Genomic DNA, 17,617 nt, shown 5'->3' with positions numbered 1-17,617 from the left:
CCTGTATGGCAACTAGAGCTGGTAACTCGACTTGTAGGCTGAAGCCCGACGTGGGAGGTCGTGATGAAGTCAAAGTTGACTTGCTTCTTGATAACGTTGATAACGCTAACATTGACTAGGCCGAAACTCAGGAATCGACCATCATGACCATCATGATGGAGGCCAATCCCACAAGTGACATGAGAAGAGCTAGAGCTGCAGCGCTGTGCCGGGGATTACATTTGATTCCGGGAACGGTCGGGGGCGCGGTATCACCACTTCTGTATAAAACGTAGTTCCAGATCCGCCATGACAGCCTGCCTTTTACCCAACAATGAACTCATCAGATGCAGATGTCGTGGTGCGTCCATCCGCCCTCATGTAGGTCCATCCTTGATTTCTCGTCGCAAAACCGTCCTGAATCCTCGCTTGTTTTGTAGCACGGGACCTCTGGTGTGTATCGATTGACTCGCTACGCTAACCGACGTTTATTCCATTTCCTCACAGATCCCAGCCCTTAGTATCAGTTGCATGCTGTTCGCAGCTTTGACCCTTCAACTCTGTCAGTCATCCTCTTCTCGTTTTGCCGATGTTTCTCATCCAGTTCTCCAGATGCCTACAAGAGCAAGTTCCCGCGCGATCCTATTCTCCTCAAATCTTTCGGCAAGTATTCTATTTCTCCGTCGAACCAAATCTCATCTTGCTCTTCCTCAGTCGGTCTGGTCTACCTCATGGACTTTGTCCAGATCATTTTGTTGCACGAGTTCTGCTGGGATGTCTTTGTTACTGGAATAGGTGTCAAGGGTGGCCTTCCGACTCCACAGGCTGGCACGGCCGTGCACACCATGCTTACCGGAATCAGTATGTATTCTACTCGTCGTCGGATTCGGCCCTGGCATTGACTCCTGGGCATCTGATCTCGATAGTCGCTTGCATGGTCCAAATATTCTTTGCATGGTATGTAAGAAACGTCCAATGCCCCGATCAAGCCTAACAGAAGTTACAGGAGGGTTTTCTCACTCCGCAGAGACAGTATCATTGTTAAAATAGTCGTCGTCCTCATTGTCTTGGTGAGTAATACAAACCAGGTTTTCCCTCGTTCCTTCTCAAAATTCTACCCCTCCATCAGCTTGCTTTGGAGCAATGCGCCTTCTGTCTGGCCGCAGTTGGTCTGGTACGTATTTTTCTTATCGATAACCTTTGGTCATAAACACCGACACGATCTATACTTCATTCAGTACCTTCATGCAGGAGCTAATGCAGCTAGCGTGGACCTTCTGAAAAGGGGAACAAAGTATGACCAGGTGTGTCTGCCTCAGTTTCGAAAGGTCTCAAACTTTCTCATCGTTTCTGCCATGTGATAGGCTTGGTTGATCGGCGCTGTCATATGTGATCTATTCATTGCCCTATCCATGACAACGATTGTGAGTCCTGGCAACATTTTCACTCACATTTATTCTGTTAACAACGTCCCAGCTCGTCCAATACAGCCGAGCTTCGAAAGTTAAACGCACGCAGACGCTTGTCAAGAGCCTCATTGTACGTTCTGTGGAGACCGGGACGGTGACCTTCGTTGTCACAGTGATCAACCTGGTTCTATTTGTGTTGTTCCCACAGAACTATCTTTATATGATCTTGTGAGTAAAAAGTACCGTGTTTCTAGAATCGAACTTCTGTTCTGACATTTCATTTTCCCGCTTTTCAGTGACAGATCCATTTCGAAATTGTAAGTTCGAATGATCATGATGGGCCGACTCGAGGACGTAGGCTCACTTGACATACTAGATACTCCAATGCACTGTTGCTCAGTCTTAATGCAAGACAAACCGGAGCTGATGTCAGTACGACGAACTGGAATAACACTCGTCCCGACACTAGTAATGGTAATAACGCCTTTGGGTTGACGGTGGTGTCCGGCCTGAGCCATGGGTACTCTTCAAACTCGGGCAACACTCTTCATATCTCGAAACAGACGACAACGGATACACATGCCGATCAGGTTGGTGTTCTCATGATTTGGATCTTTAACTACGTTGATGTTGACGACCTATTTTAGCTCAAGTTATCCAAAGGTTCTATGCAGAATTCAGAATACGATGTGGTGTAGTGTAACAATGGCTATGTAGGCGATGATCTGTATGTCTTTTAGTTAGCTTGTATCCGAGTCGGGTATGTACCCTCCGGCACAAAACTGGACTGTAAATTTATCGAGTAATTTTTGTCAATAATTTCCAAGTATCGGTGATAGTGACCCGAAAACAGAGCTCAAAAGCTCCCACATGCCGATCGTAAGTTTGATAGCCGGACAACGGTGATCACGACTTCCCGTGTTCATCAAGAAGGGTCTCGTTCCGCCGCCCGTGTTCTCAACATTTTCAGAGTTCTCGCAGGTGCAGTTCTAGGCTTGGGCGCTCTCGGCATTCCGTGGTTGCTCTTCGGCAGACATCTGGTTGTTAAAGATGCGTCCTCGTTCCTCTCTTCCCCCCATCTCCCAGTATGATGCTCCTCAGATGTACGTTGCTGCTGTTGCCTTCGGTCTACCTCGGGGCATCAGCTCAAGACCCAGCTCAATCCGTTTTCATTGACTCAAGCGTGGGGTCTAAATGCGTAAGTGTTGTAATAAACCTCCGGGAACACTTCAAGTCACTGAGTACAGAGAAATTGCACAGTGTGATGCTCTCCGCGCTAAGCTGCCGTCCATGGTCTTTGCACGTGGCACTCCCGAATACAACACTCGTCATGCCACGTATTATTCCCTCCAACAGCAGGAACTGTTCCCTACCTGCACAGTCAAACCCAACTCTGCCTCAGACGTTTCGCTCATCGTGAAGATTGCTAAAGATAGCCAATGTCCGTTTGCCGTAGCTTCTGGCGGCCATATGTCGTGGAAGGGTTCATCCAACATCGATGGAGGGTTCGTCATCGATCTCAGAGGGATGAACCAGATTGATGTCTCACCCGAGGACCAAATGGTCAAGTTGGGGCCTGGTCCGCTTTGGCAAGAAGTCTACAAAGTCATGGCCCCGTATAACGTGTCAGCTATTGGTGGAAGAATCAATGCTGTCGGTATCGGTGGTTTCCTTTTAGGTGGTAAGTTTTCGTCCCCACCGTACTGACTTGCCTTTCTCACCCTCCTCTCTCTAATCCCAATCTCAAAGGTGGCATAGCATTCGCGTCCGTTGACAAAGGTTTTGGTGCGGATAACGTGTTCAACTACGAGGTGGTGCTTTCGGACGGACGCATAGTCGAAGCGAACAAAAAAACAAACTCGGACCTGTTCTGGGCACTGAAGATGGCTGGTACCAACTACGGTATCGTCACCCGGTTCGACATGCGTACTTACCACTCTCCTTCGATCTATGGAGCTGTCTCCGTCTACCCGTTTACCAAGCCAACCGCATCGGAACTCCTTGTCGACTTCGAGAAATACGTCCACGACGAAGAGAACAGGAAAGATTTCAAAGCTGTCGTCTTCAACTACAACAACGGGATGGACCTGGCTATGGCCATTCAAGTCAATCTCGATTCCGTTCCTCTTGCAAGAATGTCCTCCGCTGAACCTATCATGCACGCGGAGAAGGTAGGCACCACTCATGACGTTGTAGACGAAGTAATTGCGCACGCGCTCGAGTCTACCGCCCGGTCGGCTTGGTTTACGATGACGACAAAGGTCAATACAGACTTTTTCATGGATATGCAAGCAATGGCGCAAACCATCTTTGAACCGTTGAAAAACCGGAAAGGCCTTACCACAACTTTGAGCTTCCAATCATTCCAGAAGAGCTACATCGAGGGTGCAGCTCACAGTCCGATCTACAACGCTCTGAAACGATCAAACGCTGATCTCGTTTGTGAGTGCCCCACAAAATCACGTTTGTTCTACTGTTTTTTGACCCAGCGATGTATTTCCAGGTATTCTTATCCTAATCACCTGGACGGAACCTACGGATGAACTTGTCATGAAAGAGGCCACCAACACCTTTGGCGCTTGGGGCGAAGCCGAGGCTCGTAAGCGTGGCATACTGGACGAGTTTGTCTATATCAACTACGCGAATGAGCGGCAGCGTGTGTATGAGCGTTCAGTCACACCTGAAGACCTGGATAAGATGCAGGAGATTCAGAAAAAGTATGATTCATCCGGAACTTTCGAGAAGCTATGGAGGGGCGGGTATAAGTTGCCGAAGAAGGGTGGTGCACGAGCTGTGCAGCATGATGAGTTGTGAGATACCTCCTTGTTCCCGACTTTGGCCTTCTGTCCGGGCAATCGCCTCGACGTGCAACACATTGATGTATTTATTCTGATGGTTGGGCTCGATTAATCTCGATCGTTCATTTTTGGGTTCTCACGGCCAGTGAGAATGTTCTTCACATTCGGACTAGAAATCAGAATTCGCTTTGGACTTGAAGGCTGATAAAGAACAAGAACATAATTGGATACGGTCTTTACCGTATTCGCCGGCACTCGTTAAATAAAAATCATGCTGTTCTGCAACAAAACAGTATGTCCAGACCCTCCGAAGACTCCAATCTGGGCGAACTCGACGTTCTGGTTGTCGGCGCTGGGTTTAGCGGAGTGTACACACTTCATCGACTACGGCAACTTGGATGCTCCGTTAAGCTTTTCGAGGCTGGGAGCAGTCTTGGGGGTATCTGGCATTGGAACTGTTACCCTGGTGCACGAGTGGATTCCAGTAAGTGGGGGGCACATGGTCGTCGTTGTTCAGTTCTTGTTAACTATGCTCTAGACGTTCCCGTATACGAGTTCTCAATAGAGGATTTATGGAAGGACTGGACCTGGACGGAGAAGTTCCCCAGCTATACTGAGCTTAGGGATTATTTCAATTATGTTGATTCAAAGCTCGGCTTGAGCAAGGATATTCGCTTCAACACTCGCGTTGTCGCCGCTCACTTCGACGACCAAGTCGACCGATGGAACGTGAAAACGGAAGATGGAACCGTTGTTCGCCCTCGTTTCTTGATTCTTTGCACAGGATTCGCTTCAAAGAAATACATTCCCCCCTTTGTAGGACTCGAAACCTTCCAGGGTGTCCTCCACCACACTGCAGCATGGCCACAAGAAGGGGTACCATTGACAGGAAAGAGAGTTGCGGTGATCGGTACTGGTGCAAGCGGAGTCCAAGTCATCCAGGAGATAGGACCAACTGTGGGGCACCTCACGGTTTTCCAGCGTACTCCGAATTTTGCCCTCCCTATGATGCAGACAAAACTAGACAAAGAATTGCAGGAGAAGAAGAAGGATTTGTATCCAACGATCTATAAGAGAAGATTGCAGACCATAAGTCAAACTCTACTTTTTCTGCTCGGTGTGCTACGACGGTTGACACGTTTTCTTCTTCTTTCAAGTTGGATGCGATTTCAACCCTTACCCTCGCGATCTCTCCAGCGTCTCGCCCGAAGAGCGTCGTCTCCTTTTCGAAGATTTATGGTGTCGGGGCGGTTGGCACTTCACCGGCTCAAATTACCAAGACATTCTAACAAACGAAGAAGCGAACATGGAAGCCTACGAATTTTGGAAGGAGAAAGCCCGAGAACGAATACATGATCCTGTCATGCAAGAGACCCTCGCACCCACCATTGCTCCTCATCATTTCTGTACCAAACGACCAGCTCTCGAACAAACTTACTATGAAGTGTATAACCAACCAAACGTGGAACTCATCGACCTCGGGAAGAACCCCATTGCTGAGATCACGTCGGACGCCATCATCACCGGCGACGGTGTTCGCCACGAAGTCGATGCCATCGTTTTGGCCACCGGATTTGATGGCATTACAGGCGGTATTACACAGATCGACATTCGAGGGGTTGATGGTACTTCAATCAAAGATAAGTGGGCGAACGGGGTGTATACGAACCTGGGGATGACAACCGCGAACTTCCCAAACCTGTTCTTCGTTTATGGACCTCAGGCTCCTACTGCGCTCGCGAATGGACCCACGTGTATTGTACGTTTGGACAACAGCCCCGTTATGTTGCATCCGACTAACGGGTTTATTTAGGAGATACAAGGAGATTGGTTGGCGGCGTGTATAGGACATATGCTGAGCAATGGCCTCACGCGTATTGAAACAACTCGAAAGGCAGAGGAGGATTGGCGGAATCTGGTATTGGACATCTCTACCAAAGGTCTGCTCCACAAGGCGAAATCCTGGTGGATGGGTGCCAATATTCCGGGGAAACCGATCGAGCAGCTGAACTTTCTAGGGGGTATACCGTTATACCACAGTCTTTGTCAGTCCGATGCGGAGAAAGGATATGGAACATTCGTGCTGTCAAGCATCGACAAAACGAGTGAAGTGCGAGTAAATGGCGTGTAGACTGTTTTCTTTCTGCACCGTACATGTACATAGAACACGGAGTTGTCCTGTACTCCACCGTGAGTGTTCAAAATTTGCATTGGAGTTGTACTTCACCTGAATATTCCTTATTCGGCTTTGGTAAACCAGACGAGTACGTCCATACTGGCTGAAAACTATCGAGCGGACGTGGTAAGGGTCTCAGTCACGCAGAGCCGATACCAAGCCGATACCCGATCGCGAACGACTCCCATCACGCGACTTCGGCGAAACTCCGACCGATTGTCACGCTTCGCTCGATACCTTCCTTAAACACTTTCCTCTACCTCTGTACGTGGGCGGTATGGTCTCGAACTACAAACCTTATCTCATGTCAAAAAGGGCTACAACATGTCTATTATTGGGTAGATGTCAGTATCCCATGCCCGGGAAACCACCTTTTTAGCGAGATTGATATGTAGTTCATACGAAACATTGCATGAAAACATCGAGTTGAAATATAGAAGATACACAGATCTCTCAGAAATTACCATAAAAATGTATTCCGTTGAAGTCCGAGACTATGAGAACTGCAGAGGAAAGGGGGAAAAGCGGATTTTTGAACACCGACTGACAGTCTGATAGTACTTAGCACAAGGTCCTTCATCTGACTCCTTCTGTGCCGTTTTCGGCTTCTAGCCTTGAGACGGCTTTTCCAGGCGACTGATAGGTCGATGAAAGTTTAAGAAGTCATGGTTCAAAGAGCAGCCCAATGATAGTTGAGCGCTGAGCCGCAAGTAGGTGGCTCTGATGAGAACCGTCTTCCCATCATGATTTCGTTCGTGTGCGCAACGCTGTCACTGGTAAAACCAGAAACTCCGTGGCTTCATATCCATCTCAGTTCGTCCCTAGGTGAGTCTTCAAGCTTCAATGCGCCGGGAGCGTGAGAGAGAGAAGAACCAAGTCTCACCCGTCATGGGTGTTGTTGCCACCTGATGAGGGTTTACCGTGGATATCTCACATTTTTCCACGGTCCGGCTCTGATGCATTGATGTCCAGCTTGAGTGCCTCTTCAATTCTGAAGGTCATTTGCCATTCGAACGTTCTGATTTACGTCTCTGTCTCGCACTATCAATTCTGATCCCGGAATCCCACTTACAAGGGTGTAACATGATATAGCTTTCAATATAAACTTGGCAATGCAAGGCTACTAGGAACCTTAAATTCCAGCCATCCCTCCCGACCTCACTTGCTGCAGGACCTCGATGAAGTCTGGAATGTGTACGTTTTCGTGGGCTTTGTCCTTGTAGAATGAGACCTGCTTCAACAAGATTTTGATTTTTCCAGATGATATCCTACTATATTACAAGACGATGGACAACCTCAAGTCGTTTTTGATACTTGCAGTCTCGAGCTCGTTGTTTGGCCTCTTCCTTGTAACCCGTTATCGTCGTACTCGTTCGTTACCTCCCGGACCGAAGGGCCTCCCTATCTTGGGCAATATCAATGGATTCCAAGCGGAACCTGGCGAGCCGCTCTGGATCACATTTCTGAACCTTTCGCGCATATACGGCGATATATTCACCTTCCATGTCCTCGGGTCCCGCACAATCGTTCTGAACTCGTACGAAGCGATCACCGAGCTTTTTGAGCGCAGATCTCAGAATTACTCTGACAGACCGGGTGGGGGCTCAGTTTAATGATTTGTCCCCATGATCTGATTCTTTTTCTGGGACAGACATGCCAATGTTCACAGATCTCATGGGGTTCGTCTCGCGCTTTGACGCAAAGTATATTTACTGATAGCCACCTACTTTTTCAGATGGGGCTGGGACTTTGCTTGTACGCATCAGGTTCTCCCGTTTCATACCAAGAGTCTGAACTCATTCTTTTCTTATTCTGTATATAGTCATGAGGCATACCGATTGGTGGAGGTGCGTCCACAAATATACTTTTACCCCCCTTTGAGCGTCATAGTTTTCTAATGCTTTGTAGATTACATCGGAGGACATTCCACCAGTTTTTCCAACCTCGTGTTATGCCAGAATACTACGACATCCAAAGGGCTAGATCAGCATCGTTAATCCAGTCACTATTGACTTCGCCAGCAAATTTCTTCCAGCATGTCAGAACGTAAATCTCAGTTACCTTTCTTCGGGACATAATGGAACTTACAAGTTGAATTAGGCATTCTGGAGGAGTAATACTTGAAATCGTCTACGGTTATCAAATTCAAGGCGATAACGACCCTTACGTCCAGTTGGCCGACGACGCAGTGGCAGGAATGAGGGAATCATTTATTCACGGCTCGTTTTTGGTCGATTATATCCCTATTCTGAAACATGTACCCAGTGAGTTTTTCAAAAGTTCGGTTTCTGCTCTGTTCAATTTTCTCAATGAGTTTTTTCTATTATCGAGCGTGGTTCCCCGGTGCGAGTTTCAAAACGAAAGCCGAAGTGTGGTCTCGGGATACAGACAAGCTTAAAGAGCTTCCATGGACCCGTCTGAAACAATCTATGGCCAGTGCTTGTTATTTTCGTAATGGGCAGCTAGAGGCTTACGATTGCTTAGGCAGAAGGAACTGCTGTCCCATGCTTCTCTACGAAACACTTGGAAAATTTCAAAATCTCACCCACTTCAAGTGAAAGTTCGGACATGGAAGAAGTAATAAAGAACTGTGCCGCAGTCAGTTTCGCTGGTAAATGCCACTCTCCTTTTCCTTATAGTAAATAGTCACTAAACCTAATCCAGCGGGCGCGGACACCGTAAGACCACCCCCGATATCATTCCTGGATAGAAGAGTTTAACGATTCTCTGCCCCCCCATAGACTGTATCGGCGATGCTCTCGTTCATTTTAGCGATGGTGTTGAACCCTCGAGTCCAGAAACGAGCCCAAGAAGAACTTGACGAAGTTATTGGCTCTTCTAGGCTTCCTGATTTTTCGGACAGAGAGAATCTGCCTTATATCAATGCTATCCTCTCAGAGACTCTTCGATGGAAACCTGTTACACCATTTTGTAGGTTCTTTCCGGTTACATCAGTATCGGGTGTCACTCATCTTAGATTACCATTGGTAGCTGCGCCTCACCGAGCTGTGAATGATGACATATACGAAGGATATTTCATACCAGGAGGTGTGGCTGCTTCATTTCGGTTGTCAATATCACTCGCTCTAACATTCCTTTAGGCTCAACAATTATCCCCAATACCTGGTAAACCTAATGACCTCAACTTACATGTCGGAATATTGACCCCTCTTCTGGCAGGGCTGTTCTGCACAATGAACATCTTTACGGACCCGACACATTGAGCTTCAATCCCGATCGGTTCATGAAACAGGACGGGAAAGACCTCCCGCCGAGTCCCGACATAATTGCATTTGGATTCGGCAGAAGAATATGTCCCGGACGACATCTCACCATCAACTCGATCTGGCTCGCGATGACATATCTCCTCCAGAGTTTTACAATGGTCAAGGAAGTTGATAATGAAGGGAAAGAAATCGATCCCGTTATTGAATATTCGGATGGGCTGCTCAGGTTTGTTTTCAAGTTCTCCAACGTACATGTTTACTGAAAAGAGATACAGCCATCCTCATCCTTTCAACTGCCGGTTTATATCAAGGTCGTCGGCGTTGATTAAATGATGCGTAGAACACCGGCTTCTAGGGATGTCTTATTGTCTCCTAAGCTGCAGTATACAGGCTCAGCTCTAAGGTAGAAATTTGTGTAATTGCTATCAAGATTTCCCAAACATATCGATGGAAATCAACAACTTCAAACGTAGCGTGGACAGCGCTATGTTCCAGAAAGCTCATTTGGTCTCCACTCCGGGGACACTAACTATCGGTAACCACGGATGGCAAAACCAGTTTGCCCGCTTATAACTTCGTGCACAACTGGCCAAAATCCCAACAAATCAGTTCTGTTTCACAATGACTTCGATCGAACGAAAGGTTCAAATTGAACCGAGGATGTCGATGAACAGTTGAACGAGATAGCTTATCATAAGACCATGAGAAGCTGCAGTGCAAGGTTCGATATTGACCCTTCGTTAACATTGGAATCAGATAAACACCCTGTCCGGCTTGAATCGTTATACCGATATAATCTTCAGCGGACAACAGAGAGCATTGGTTTTTCGTCTGCCACGAGTCGTGAGCTGAATTTCTCCCCCAAGCAGGGCGGTTGATGTTATATTGCGATTACTGGCGATTTCAAAAGAAACCAGGTTCGTGAACTGGTTCGGAGTCTAGCCGATGTGAAGTTGAGGGTAGGCGGAGAAGAGGGTTTGATCTGTGGGTACATAGAAGGTGTAACATCTAGGTCGATTGAAACGTCAGACAATCGTATGGCGAGAAAAACAAAGACCACGATGCATGGTATCAGATTAGGGACACGCACCTACTTTGTCGGTTACATACTTTGGATTCACCTGTAAACTACTTGCCCTCCGTCAACGCATCCATCTAACTCGGTAAATCCAGTTTCCTTTCTTTTCTCCAAGATCTCCAAATCAGAATAGGACCTGGGAACGAACAGGATGTATGCAGTTTGGAACGCAAATTCACTCATGCGCGCAAACCAGGATATTCTTGCGAGACTACGAGATTGTATCACAATGGATCAGGACCCTGTAAGAGAGAGATTTGTCTTCGTTGAAATGCATCGGGATGCGTGATAAAACCCCAAGCTCCACCAACGAGGGAAGTTCGAACTTGAAGGTGCATCCATCATCGCCAACGCATAGTGCCACTACGAAGGTAAGGGAATTGTTCGTTCAGCTCGGTGGAGACCACGAGCATGTGGCCAGTGGTGCTACCCATGTTGGTAGGATCACTCGAGAGAACTTTCGGACGCGATGAGTGAGCCAACATTGAGTGCAGTGCAGTTTGGTCAATGGCGTATGATTATCGAGACCAGGGTTGCACTGAGCTTTCTCCGGCATTCTAATAATTATTGCTATTTCGAAAATAGTTGGCGCGGCTCCCACGGACGCTCCCCAGCCGCACATCTGGTACAAAATCTTCGAGACATGATAACTCGCTCAGATTTCATCTGTTTGCCTTAATTCTTACAGATTCTTGACGGCATAACTCAGAGCTAGTGCAGCATACAATAAATTCCACATAATGTATAATTCCGACATCTCTGAAAAATCCAAACCTATTTACAAGAAAAACATGAGAATGAGCGAAACAGTGGATTGGTGACTGCATAAAATGAAGATCTAAATCACTTGAAAGGCCGTCTAGTGCACCACAATTGGGAAAGGTTGCATGTAGTCAAGAAGGCAGTCAACAAAGTCGTAAAACTTGGCGGCTATGTATGAGCCTTCCGTCACTTGAATATAAATTACACCGTCGAGAGAAAGTGCTGGAAGGAGAGAGTATCTAAAACATTAGGTGAGTTGCATCAATTCAAGTGCCGAAATGTCGAATTTATACTTGCCTTCGCCCGCGAGCAAAAGATGTCTTCTTGAAAACACGCCGTCCAACTCGTTCAGGCCATAAGTTGTGGCCAAAATGGTTTCGGAAATTCGCTCGTTGCTCTTCGTAACGCTCAATCACTACTTTGGTGATCTGTCCGTAGGTTAGCACAGTAGATAGCATATCACAACAGAAGATATCTTCTTCATGGAATACCCCGCTCTCTTCAGTGTAAGCTAGATAGTTGATAGCGATATGGTGATATTGAGTCGAGTGCTGAATTTCATCAAGCTATGCCTTGTTTCTGACAAATGCTCACTACATACCTTGATAGCTGAACAATTTCAATACTCTCTTACGCCCTCGCAGCTCATGCATGTTTGCCTTGCACAATAATCCCTTCTGATGTTGAGAAAGAATTCGTTGAAGTGTTCATTTTCTGCATCCTGTAGCTTCGCTGATGCTCTGGCTTGAAAAAGTCGAGCCCATGAAAGTAAGAGGTTGTCGTAAATCATCAGAGAAGCGTTTGCCATCGGTCATGATGGTGGTTGGTGGTGAGGAGAAGGTGGCAGTGCGTCTCGCAGCTGAATTGCAACCTCACGCAAGTGTATACACTCAAGGAGCACTTGGACTATCTGATGGTTCATTTCTGGAGATCATTCACTTAGGACTTCGCTCGTTTCCATGTTTTTCTTGTAAATAGGTTTGGATTTTTCAGAGATGTCGGAATTATACATTACGTGGAATTTATTGTATGCTGCACTAGCCCTGAGTTACACCGTCAAGAATCTGTAAGAATTAAGGCAAACAGATGAAATCTGAGCGAGTTATCATGTCTCGAAGATTTTGTACCAGATGTGCGGCTGGGGAGCGTCCGTGGGAGCCGCGCCAACTATTTTCGAAATAGCAATAACTGACTCGGATCCTGCTATATGTATTCAGTAACAAATAATTGGCGATTCCAACTCCAAAGAAAGCCTACGAATTTGCGCGATTTGAAGTGCATCGAGGACCACGGCCGAGTCAGTCCCATTAATCTGACTTGACTCTAATTGCTGTGGGTGGTGTGCGGTGGACAGTCACACCGTCGACAGCTACTGTAAAGTACCACAGCAAGCGCCAATAAAAATATTCCCACGGAGGATTACCGTCCCAACCATGCTCAAGTCGAAGAAGGCCAAACGACCTCCTCCCAATCTCTCATTGCATACAAGTCCTCTCTGTGTCATCAAAGGTGATCCAGAGAAAAATATCCAACTACGACCCCCAGGCTCAAACGATGACAACGAAGTCCTGACGTTGGGTTCAGACGAGGAGCTCGACCTCTCCAATGCCTCCACCAGTCTCGACGATGAGTATCATGCCCTCCATCTTCTCAGAGAGAACGTGAAGAGGAATCTTCGCTTACGCCCAATCAAGAGCTCTTCCAATCTACGGCACCATCCAGATCCTATTGCTCCTGCGCCGTTGAGCTCCGCATCCGACTACTTTACACCGCTTTCTCCAAGTGCACCCAAGCAAGCACATCCGATTCATCCAAGTAGCTTGGCATCGAGGCTGTCGGGGAACGGTGGCTGGTCAGAGCAGAAAACTGCAGAATCTGGCCGTCAGTCTTTGCCGTTACTCATTGATACTCGTCCACCTGCAGCCCATATCGATTCCCATATCCGGGATAGTATCAACATTGCCATTCCTTCGTTGATTCTCAAGCGAATTTCCAAGTCCAGTAATCCAACCGCAACGTTACCGACTCTTCACTCCTTACGACAGTTCATATCTACAGAGTCCGGGAAAGCAACCTGGGACTCGTACTTGGCTTCCTATCCCGCTCCAGAGTCCCCTACAAATCGTTTATGGGATGGCGATATCGTCATATACGAAGATGATATACGAACTCATCCCAAAGATGCTTCGTTCAAGGCTTCTTCTTTGGTAGCCTTCACCTTGTTGCCCCTCCTTCAACTCCTTCTACCCCCGGGTGGTTCAGTCGACTACTTGTATGGGTCTATATCCCATCCAGCTTTGAACTCGTTTATCGTGCGAAAGACAACCGAAACCGGGACAGCTTACAAGTCGAACTCGAACACTCTCCATCCTCTTCATTCGACAAGTGACGCCACCACCCCAGGCCCAGGTTCCGGCCTGTTCAATCTTGATACTCAGCTCGCATACAAATCTAGGCATGCCAAAACCCAGGCGTATCAGATCGAGACCTCTTCAGCCACTTCCGAGCATCCTCCCTCCCCTTTGACTCTCACAGCACCTAAATCCCCGTCACCACTTTCCTTACAACCACCAAAATCCCCTTTACCAGCTCCTCTATCAATACCACCGTCATACAAAGGAACAAAATCACTGTCCCTTGCACAACCTCCAAAATCGCCGCGAGACTTAAATTCTCCCAAGTCACCACCACCCTTTAATCCTCCAAAGTCCCCGTCACCCCTTACTGTTCCTCCAACCTCCTCAAATACTCCTTCACCTCCGCCCTCATTTATTCATCCGCCCTTCAAACATCCATCCATCCCAAATCTCCGAACGAACACCACTTCCCTCGAAAAGCTCCCTAAGTTGTCGACCAGTTTCCCTTCATTATCACTGCGCAACCGTGCTGCTTCGTCCGTTGTGCCATCTACTCAGCCAAGTATTGCCTTGGCGATCTCCACAGCTGCAAACGAAGAGAAAAAGAGAAATGGGACCTCAAGAACGGCACCCACCTCTCCCGTGGCCCATCTCCCCGGCTCCGTCCCAAAACTTCCCAGCCTGGCCCCTGCTATCAACGCGATTGCATCCCGTCATACGCAACAGAACTCGATAACGTCTCCCATTTATTCAGCATACTATACCCCACCGCACACTCCTTCACAAGTCTTCCCTTCTTATGCTGACGTGTTTTCAAGTATCCCTCCAGATCCTCCCATCTCAGACGAACAGACACAAGTTCTTTCTTCGTTGACGCCGAAAGCCGGAAGGAGCCCGACGACCGCCAGAGGTTCGGGAGAATGGCCGGCTGTCCCTCCTCCTCCTCCTCTCCCTACGCTATCGGCAGCTGTTTCAGCTTCGTCACACTGGACTATTAGTCATGGAAACGGCTACGATAGCATAACCTCGCCTGCTTATGAGGAACCCCCACGTATGTCGTTCAATACGTCGTTCGACCGATCCTTCGCGGATTCCCCACCTCCTACGACCTCTTCGACTGCTTCTGAGGATGAGGGTGAGGCTATACCTGGTTTTGTTGTGTCAACTATATTACCCGGTAAGTCAGGTTTATTTAATCCTTCATACAAAAATTCATCTTGACGATTCGCTCGAAACAGGTTTCCTCTACCTGGGCCCTGCACCTAGTTTACCGTCCCATTCTTCTACCCTTTTGGACCTCGGAGTAAAGCGTATTTTGAACATGGCGATTGAATGTAATGAGGACGATTATGGGCTTGCATTGGGAAGCGTTTTTGAGAAGTGAGTGCATGCCGACTGCCACAAGCTTCTATCTCGACATCCCATCTGTTTTTCTCTTCAGTCACTGACCCTTTTTGTTGCTGTAGATACACAAAGATCTCTCTCCGTGATATTGTAGAAGAAGACGCGATTCCTCGTGTTGTGAGAGAGGTGTGCGAAGTCCTCGGTGAGCAATAGTCTCGAGGTCTTCATCCTCAACATTCTGTCGAAAGTCCATGTTTGCTCATCTCATCCTGAAGACTCTGCACGCCTCCACTCCGCTCCCACTTACGTCCATTGCAAAGCTGGTAAATCCAGATCGGTGACCGCGGTCATTGCGTACTTGATACATAGTCATCACTGGACCTTGGGGAGGGCGTACCGGTTTGTCTGCGAGAGAAGGAAAGGTGTGTGGCGCCGTCTAAACCAAGCTTGAATCTATGCACATTCCTTTGCAGGGGTATCCCCAAACATCGGCTTTGTCTCCGAACTCATGACATTTGAGGAGGAAGAACTCGGAGGCAAGAGCGTCGGAGTCGTTCACCACCCTTCACTTCACCAGCACGGGCACAATCTCTCTCATCATCATCATGGTCATCAACCGGTCAACAGAATACGGAAACCGAGTAACGCCAATCTAAATGGAGACGGACCTGGTCACGGAGCCAGTCAAAGCATAAGCGGGCCGATTATGTACAGTAGTTCTGCCTCTACAGGCTTAACCTCGACGGGTTCTTCTTCAGCGTCCACTTACTCTTCCACATCAGGCTCGTCTATCGGCATAGAATCCTCTCCGTCCTTATCTTCGTCATCGACTTTACCGAGTGAATACGACGATAACGACTCTGATCCTCCTTCTTCCACCTCTACCCCCGACGCAAAGGCAGGTTTACCGGTGATCAATACCACTTTCGCCGATTGCAACTCGGAATTGTCTGGATCCACGGGCTCGAAACGCCATCAACCGAGCTCAACGACGTATCATCCACATCAAATCCCGTTGTCTGCGCAAGAACCCCCGAGTTATTCTCAACATTCTCACGAGAGTAAAAACGACTTGTTGGGAGGGTCGGGGTCTCTTACACCACTTACGTCGAATAACCCTTCGCATGATCCGTTCCAGGAACTTGAGATTCGTGATAGTTCTGGGAGGTATAGGCATGCTAGGCGAGCGCCTGTTGATGAACAAACGCTACAGCCTATGAGGAGGGTGAGTAAAGCTGGCTTGGAGAGTTGGGGGTGGAAGGATGGTGAGGATGAGTAGGGGTTGAGATGGGCTCGTGAAGGATTCTGATTTGACTTTCTTTTCGACGTTTGTTTTTATGTTCATCCGTGAATATCTACCGTTGGCATTCTTCTTTTCGTTCTAATGATTTTCGATCTGCTTTGTTTCTCCTGTCTCTCTCACTCTCGAGTCTCTTGGTCTTGTATAACAGCTTATTATTCTCTTCCGAGGTATCGTTGATCATATTCGTGCTCTGTCATTCCATCATCCATTATCCATCGACACTCACAAGCCATTGCATTGTACAACTTTCAGTACAGTTTTCAGGGAATCGAAATCGATGATACGGGTTCTTGGAGATCCTGTTAGTGACGTGCAGCTCGATTTCGTTCAAGAAACAGACAGCACAGTGAAAGAGCTAGGGTGACGGACCATTGACTAATATTTCGGCGCCCCAGCGGAAAATAAAGATCTTCAAGAGTAATGACCTCGGAATTCGGTCTCTTTTCCATGCGGCCACTCATTCGAATTCCTTCTTCGTTCCATTGCCTTGAGCACACCTGCCCCCGGGCATCCTCTTCGTTGGCTTCTCGGACACCCAGAAGCCCTAACGCTAACAGATCGTCGCAAGTCCGAACAGTGTAGCCACCGATCGTCTCCGATCTATCTGCCACCCATTTCATCTTACGCTACTTACCAGCTGATCAAGATAGCCTCTTGCCGCAAGAACTTCTGGTCACCGGCATCAAGCTCGTCCCGACGTCAATTCTCCTATATATGTACTTCAATCGCAAACATCTAGCCTGTCCTAAAGTACATAGATGGTTACGCATTTTGTCACTTCAACCGAGGGGTGTCGTTGAACACCTCCTTTCTCTAGGACCGCGAGGATGAGCATGACTAAACGAATGCACTTACTTATGGAATCATAACAAGCTGCCGCTGTTCTCGGGGACACGGTTTTGTGTAAGCGAAGCGTGGCGATGGGCCAAACTTCAGGAATGCGATTAGATTTCGGTAAACGTTTGGACAATCTGGATCTTGAGTTCAGTCTGCAAGGATTCGAGGATTGAGAAAGTCGAGCTGCAGTGAAATAAGTAAGTATTATGTAGGAGTCACTGAAATGAAACGCCCGGTTACACGTTGTATGTGTATGATGGGCTTCGTGCATAGAAGATCCGATATGGACACTGTATAGACGCTAAAATTGATGAGATCGCCGCGTTCCAGTAAGAGGTCTTACTAAC

At 47.7% G+C, this 17,617-nt stretch overlaps 6 protein-coding genes across 7 annotated transcripts; 5 read left to right on the top strand and 1 right to left on the bottom strand.

Annotated features, from left to right (window-relative positions):
• Positions 1-300: 300 nt before the first annotated feature.
• On the top strand, positions 301-2,213 carry E1B28_013444 (uncharacterized protein). Its single transcript, XM_043158601.1, has 14 exons — positions 301-360; positions 420-432; positions 487-541; positions 592-642; positions 694-840; positions 906-936; positions 986-1,049; positions 1,109-1,153; positions 1,218-1,283; positions 1,344-1,403; positions 1,456-1,616; positions 1,685-1,705; positions 1,765-1,978; positions 2,036-2,213. Exons 1-14 carry the CDS (start codon positions 314-316, stop codon positions 2,084-2,086), a joined length of 1,026 nt encoding a protein of 341 aa, XP_043003952.1. The 5' UTR covers positions 301-313; the 3' UTR covers positions 2,087-2,213.
• Positions 2,214-2,295: 82 nt separating this feature from the next.
• E1B28_013443 (uncharacterized protein) lies at positions 2,296-4,379 on the top strand. The gene is made up of 4 exons (XM_043158600.1): positions 2,296-2,586; positions 2,649-3,069; positions 3,138-3,830; positions 3,892-4,379. Exons 1-4 carry the CDS (start codon positions 2,476-2,478, stop codon positions 4,200-4,202), a joined length of 1,536 nt encoding a protein of 511 aa, XP_043003951.1. The 5' UTR covers positions 2,296-2,475; the 3' UTR covers positions 4,203-4,379.
• Position 4,380: 1 nt separating this feature from the next.
• E1B28_013442 (uncharacterized protein) lies at positions 4,381-6,556 on the top strand. Its single transcript, XM_043158599.1, has 4 exons — positions 4,381-4,670; positions 4,725-5,279; positions 5,344-5,945; positions 6,000-6,556. The coding sequence occupies exons 1-4, from the start codon at positions 4,481-4,483 to the stop codon at positions 6,315-6,317; spliced, it is 1,665 nt and encodes a 554-aa protein (XP_043003950.1). The 5' UTR covers positions 4,381-4,480; the 3' UTR covers positions 6,318-6,556.
• Positions 6,557-7,311: 755 nt separating this feature from the next.
• Positions 7,312-10,043, top strand: E1B28_013441 (uncharacterized protein). The gene is made up of 15 exons (XM_043158598.1): positions 7,312-7,556; positions 7,623-7,958; positions 8,014-8,041; positions 8,098-8,117; positions 8,185-8,209; positions 8,271-8,408; positions 8,463-8,626; positions 8,694-8,794; positions 8,847-8,973; positions 9,027-9,040; positions 9,104-9,293; positions 9,354-9,410; positions 9,464-9,488; positions 9,543-9,815; positions 9,865-10,043. Exons 1-15 carry the CDS (start codon positions 7,541-7,543, stop codon positions 9,920-9,922), a joined length of 1,572 nt encoding a protein of 523 aa, XP_043003949.1. The 5' UTR covers positions 7,312-7,540; the 3' UTR covers positions 9,923-10,043.
• Positions 10,044-11,526: 1,483 nt separating this feature from the next.
• E1B28_013440 (uncharacterized protein) lies at positions 11,527-11,887 on the bottom strand (the record flags this gene model as incomplete). Its single annotated transcript, XM_043158597.1, has 2 exons — positions 11,527-11,668; positions 11,727-11,887. The coding sequence occupies 2 exons, from the start codon at positions 11,885-11,887 to the stop codon at positions 11,527-11,529; spliced, it is 303 nt and encodes a 100-aa protein (XP_043003948.1).
• A 953-nt stretch (positions 11,888-12,840) lies between these two features.
• On the top strand, positions 12,841-16,723 carry E1B28_013439 (uncharacterized protein). Of its 2 annotated transcripts, XM_043158595.1 has the most exons (5): positions 12,841-14,963; positions 15,025-15,166; positions 15,253-15,332; positions 15,406-15,552; positions 15,604-16,723. In XM_043158595.1, exons 1-5 carry the CDS (start codon positions 12,863-12,865, stop codon positions 16,407-16,409), a joined length of 3,276 nt encoding a protein of 1,091 aa, XP_043003946.1. In that variant the 5' UTR covers positions 12,841-12,862; the 3' UTR covers positions 16,410-16,723. The 2 variants fall into 2 exon arrangements, with proteins under 2 accessions (XP_043003946.1, XP_043003947.1); XM_043158596.1 differs by having other exon boundaries at positions 15,253-15,552.
• The last annotated feature ends 894 nt before the right edge of the window (positions 16,724-17,617 follow it).

The sequence above is a fragment of the Marasmius oreades genome, chromosome 9 (genome assembly GCF_018924745.1).
Source record: "Marasmius oreades isolate 03SP1 chromosome 9, whole genome shotgun sequence".
In the NCBI taxonomy this organism is placed as follows: domain Eukaryota; kingdom Fungi; phylum Basidiomycota; class Agaricomycetes; order Agaricales; family Marasmiaceae; genus Marasmius; species Marasmius oreades.
The sequence above is the reverse complement of the archived record's forward strand: the minus strand, read 5'-3'. Positions and strand labels throughout refer to the sequence as shown.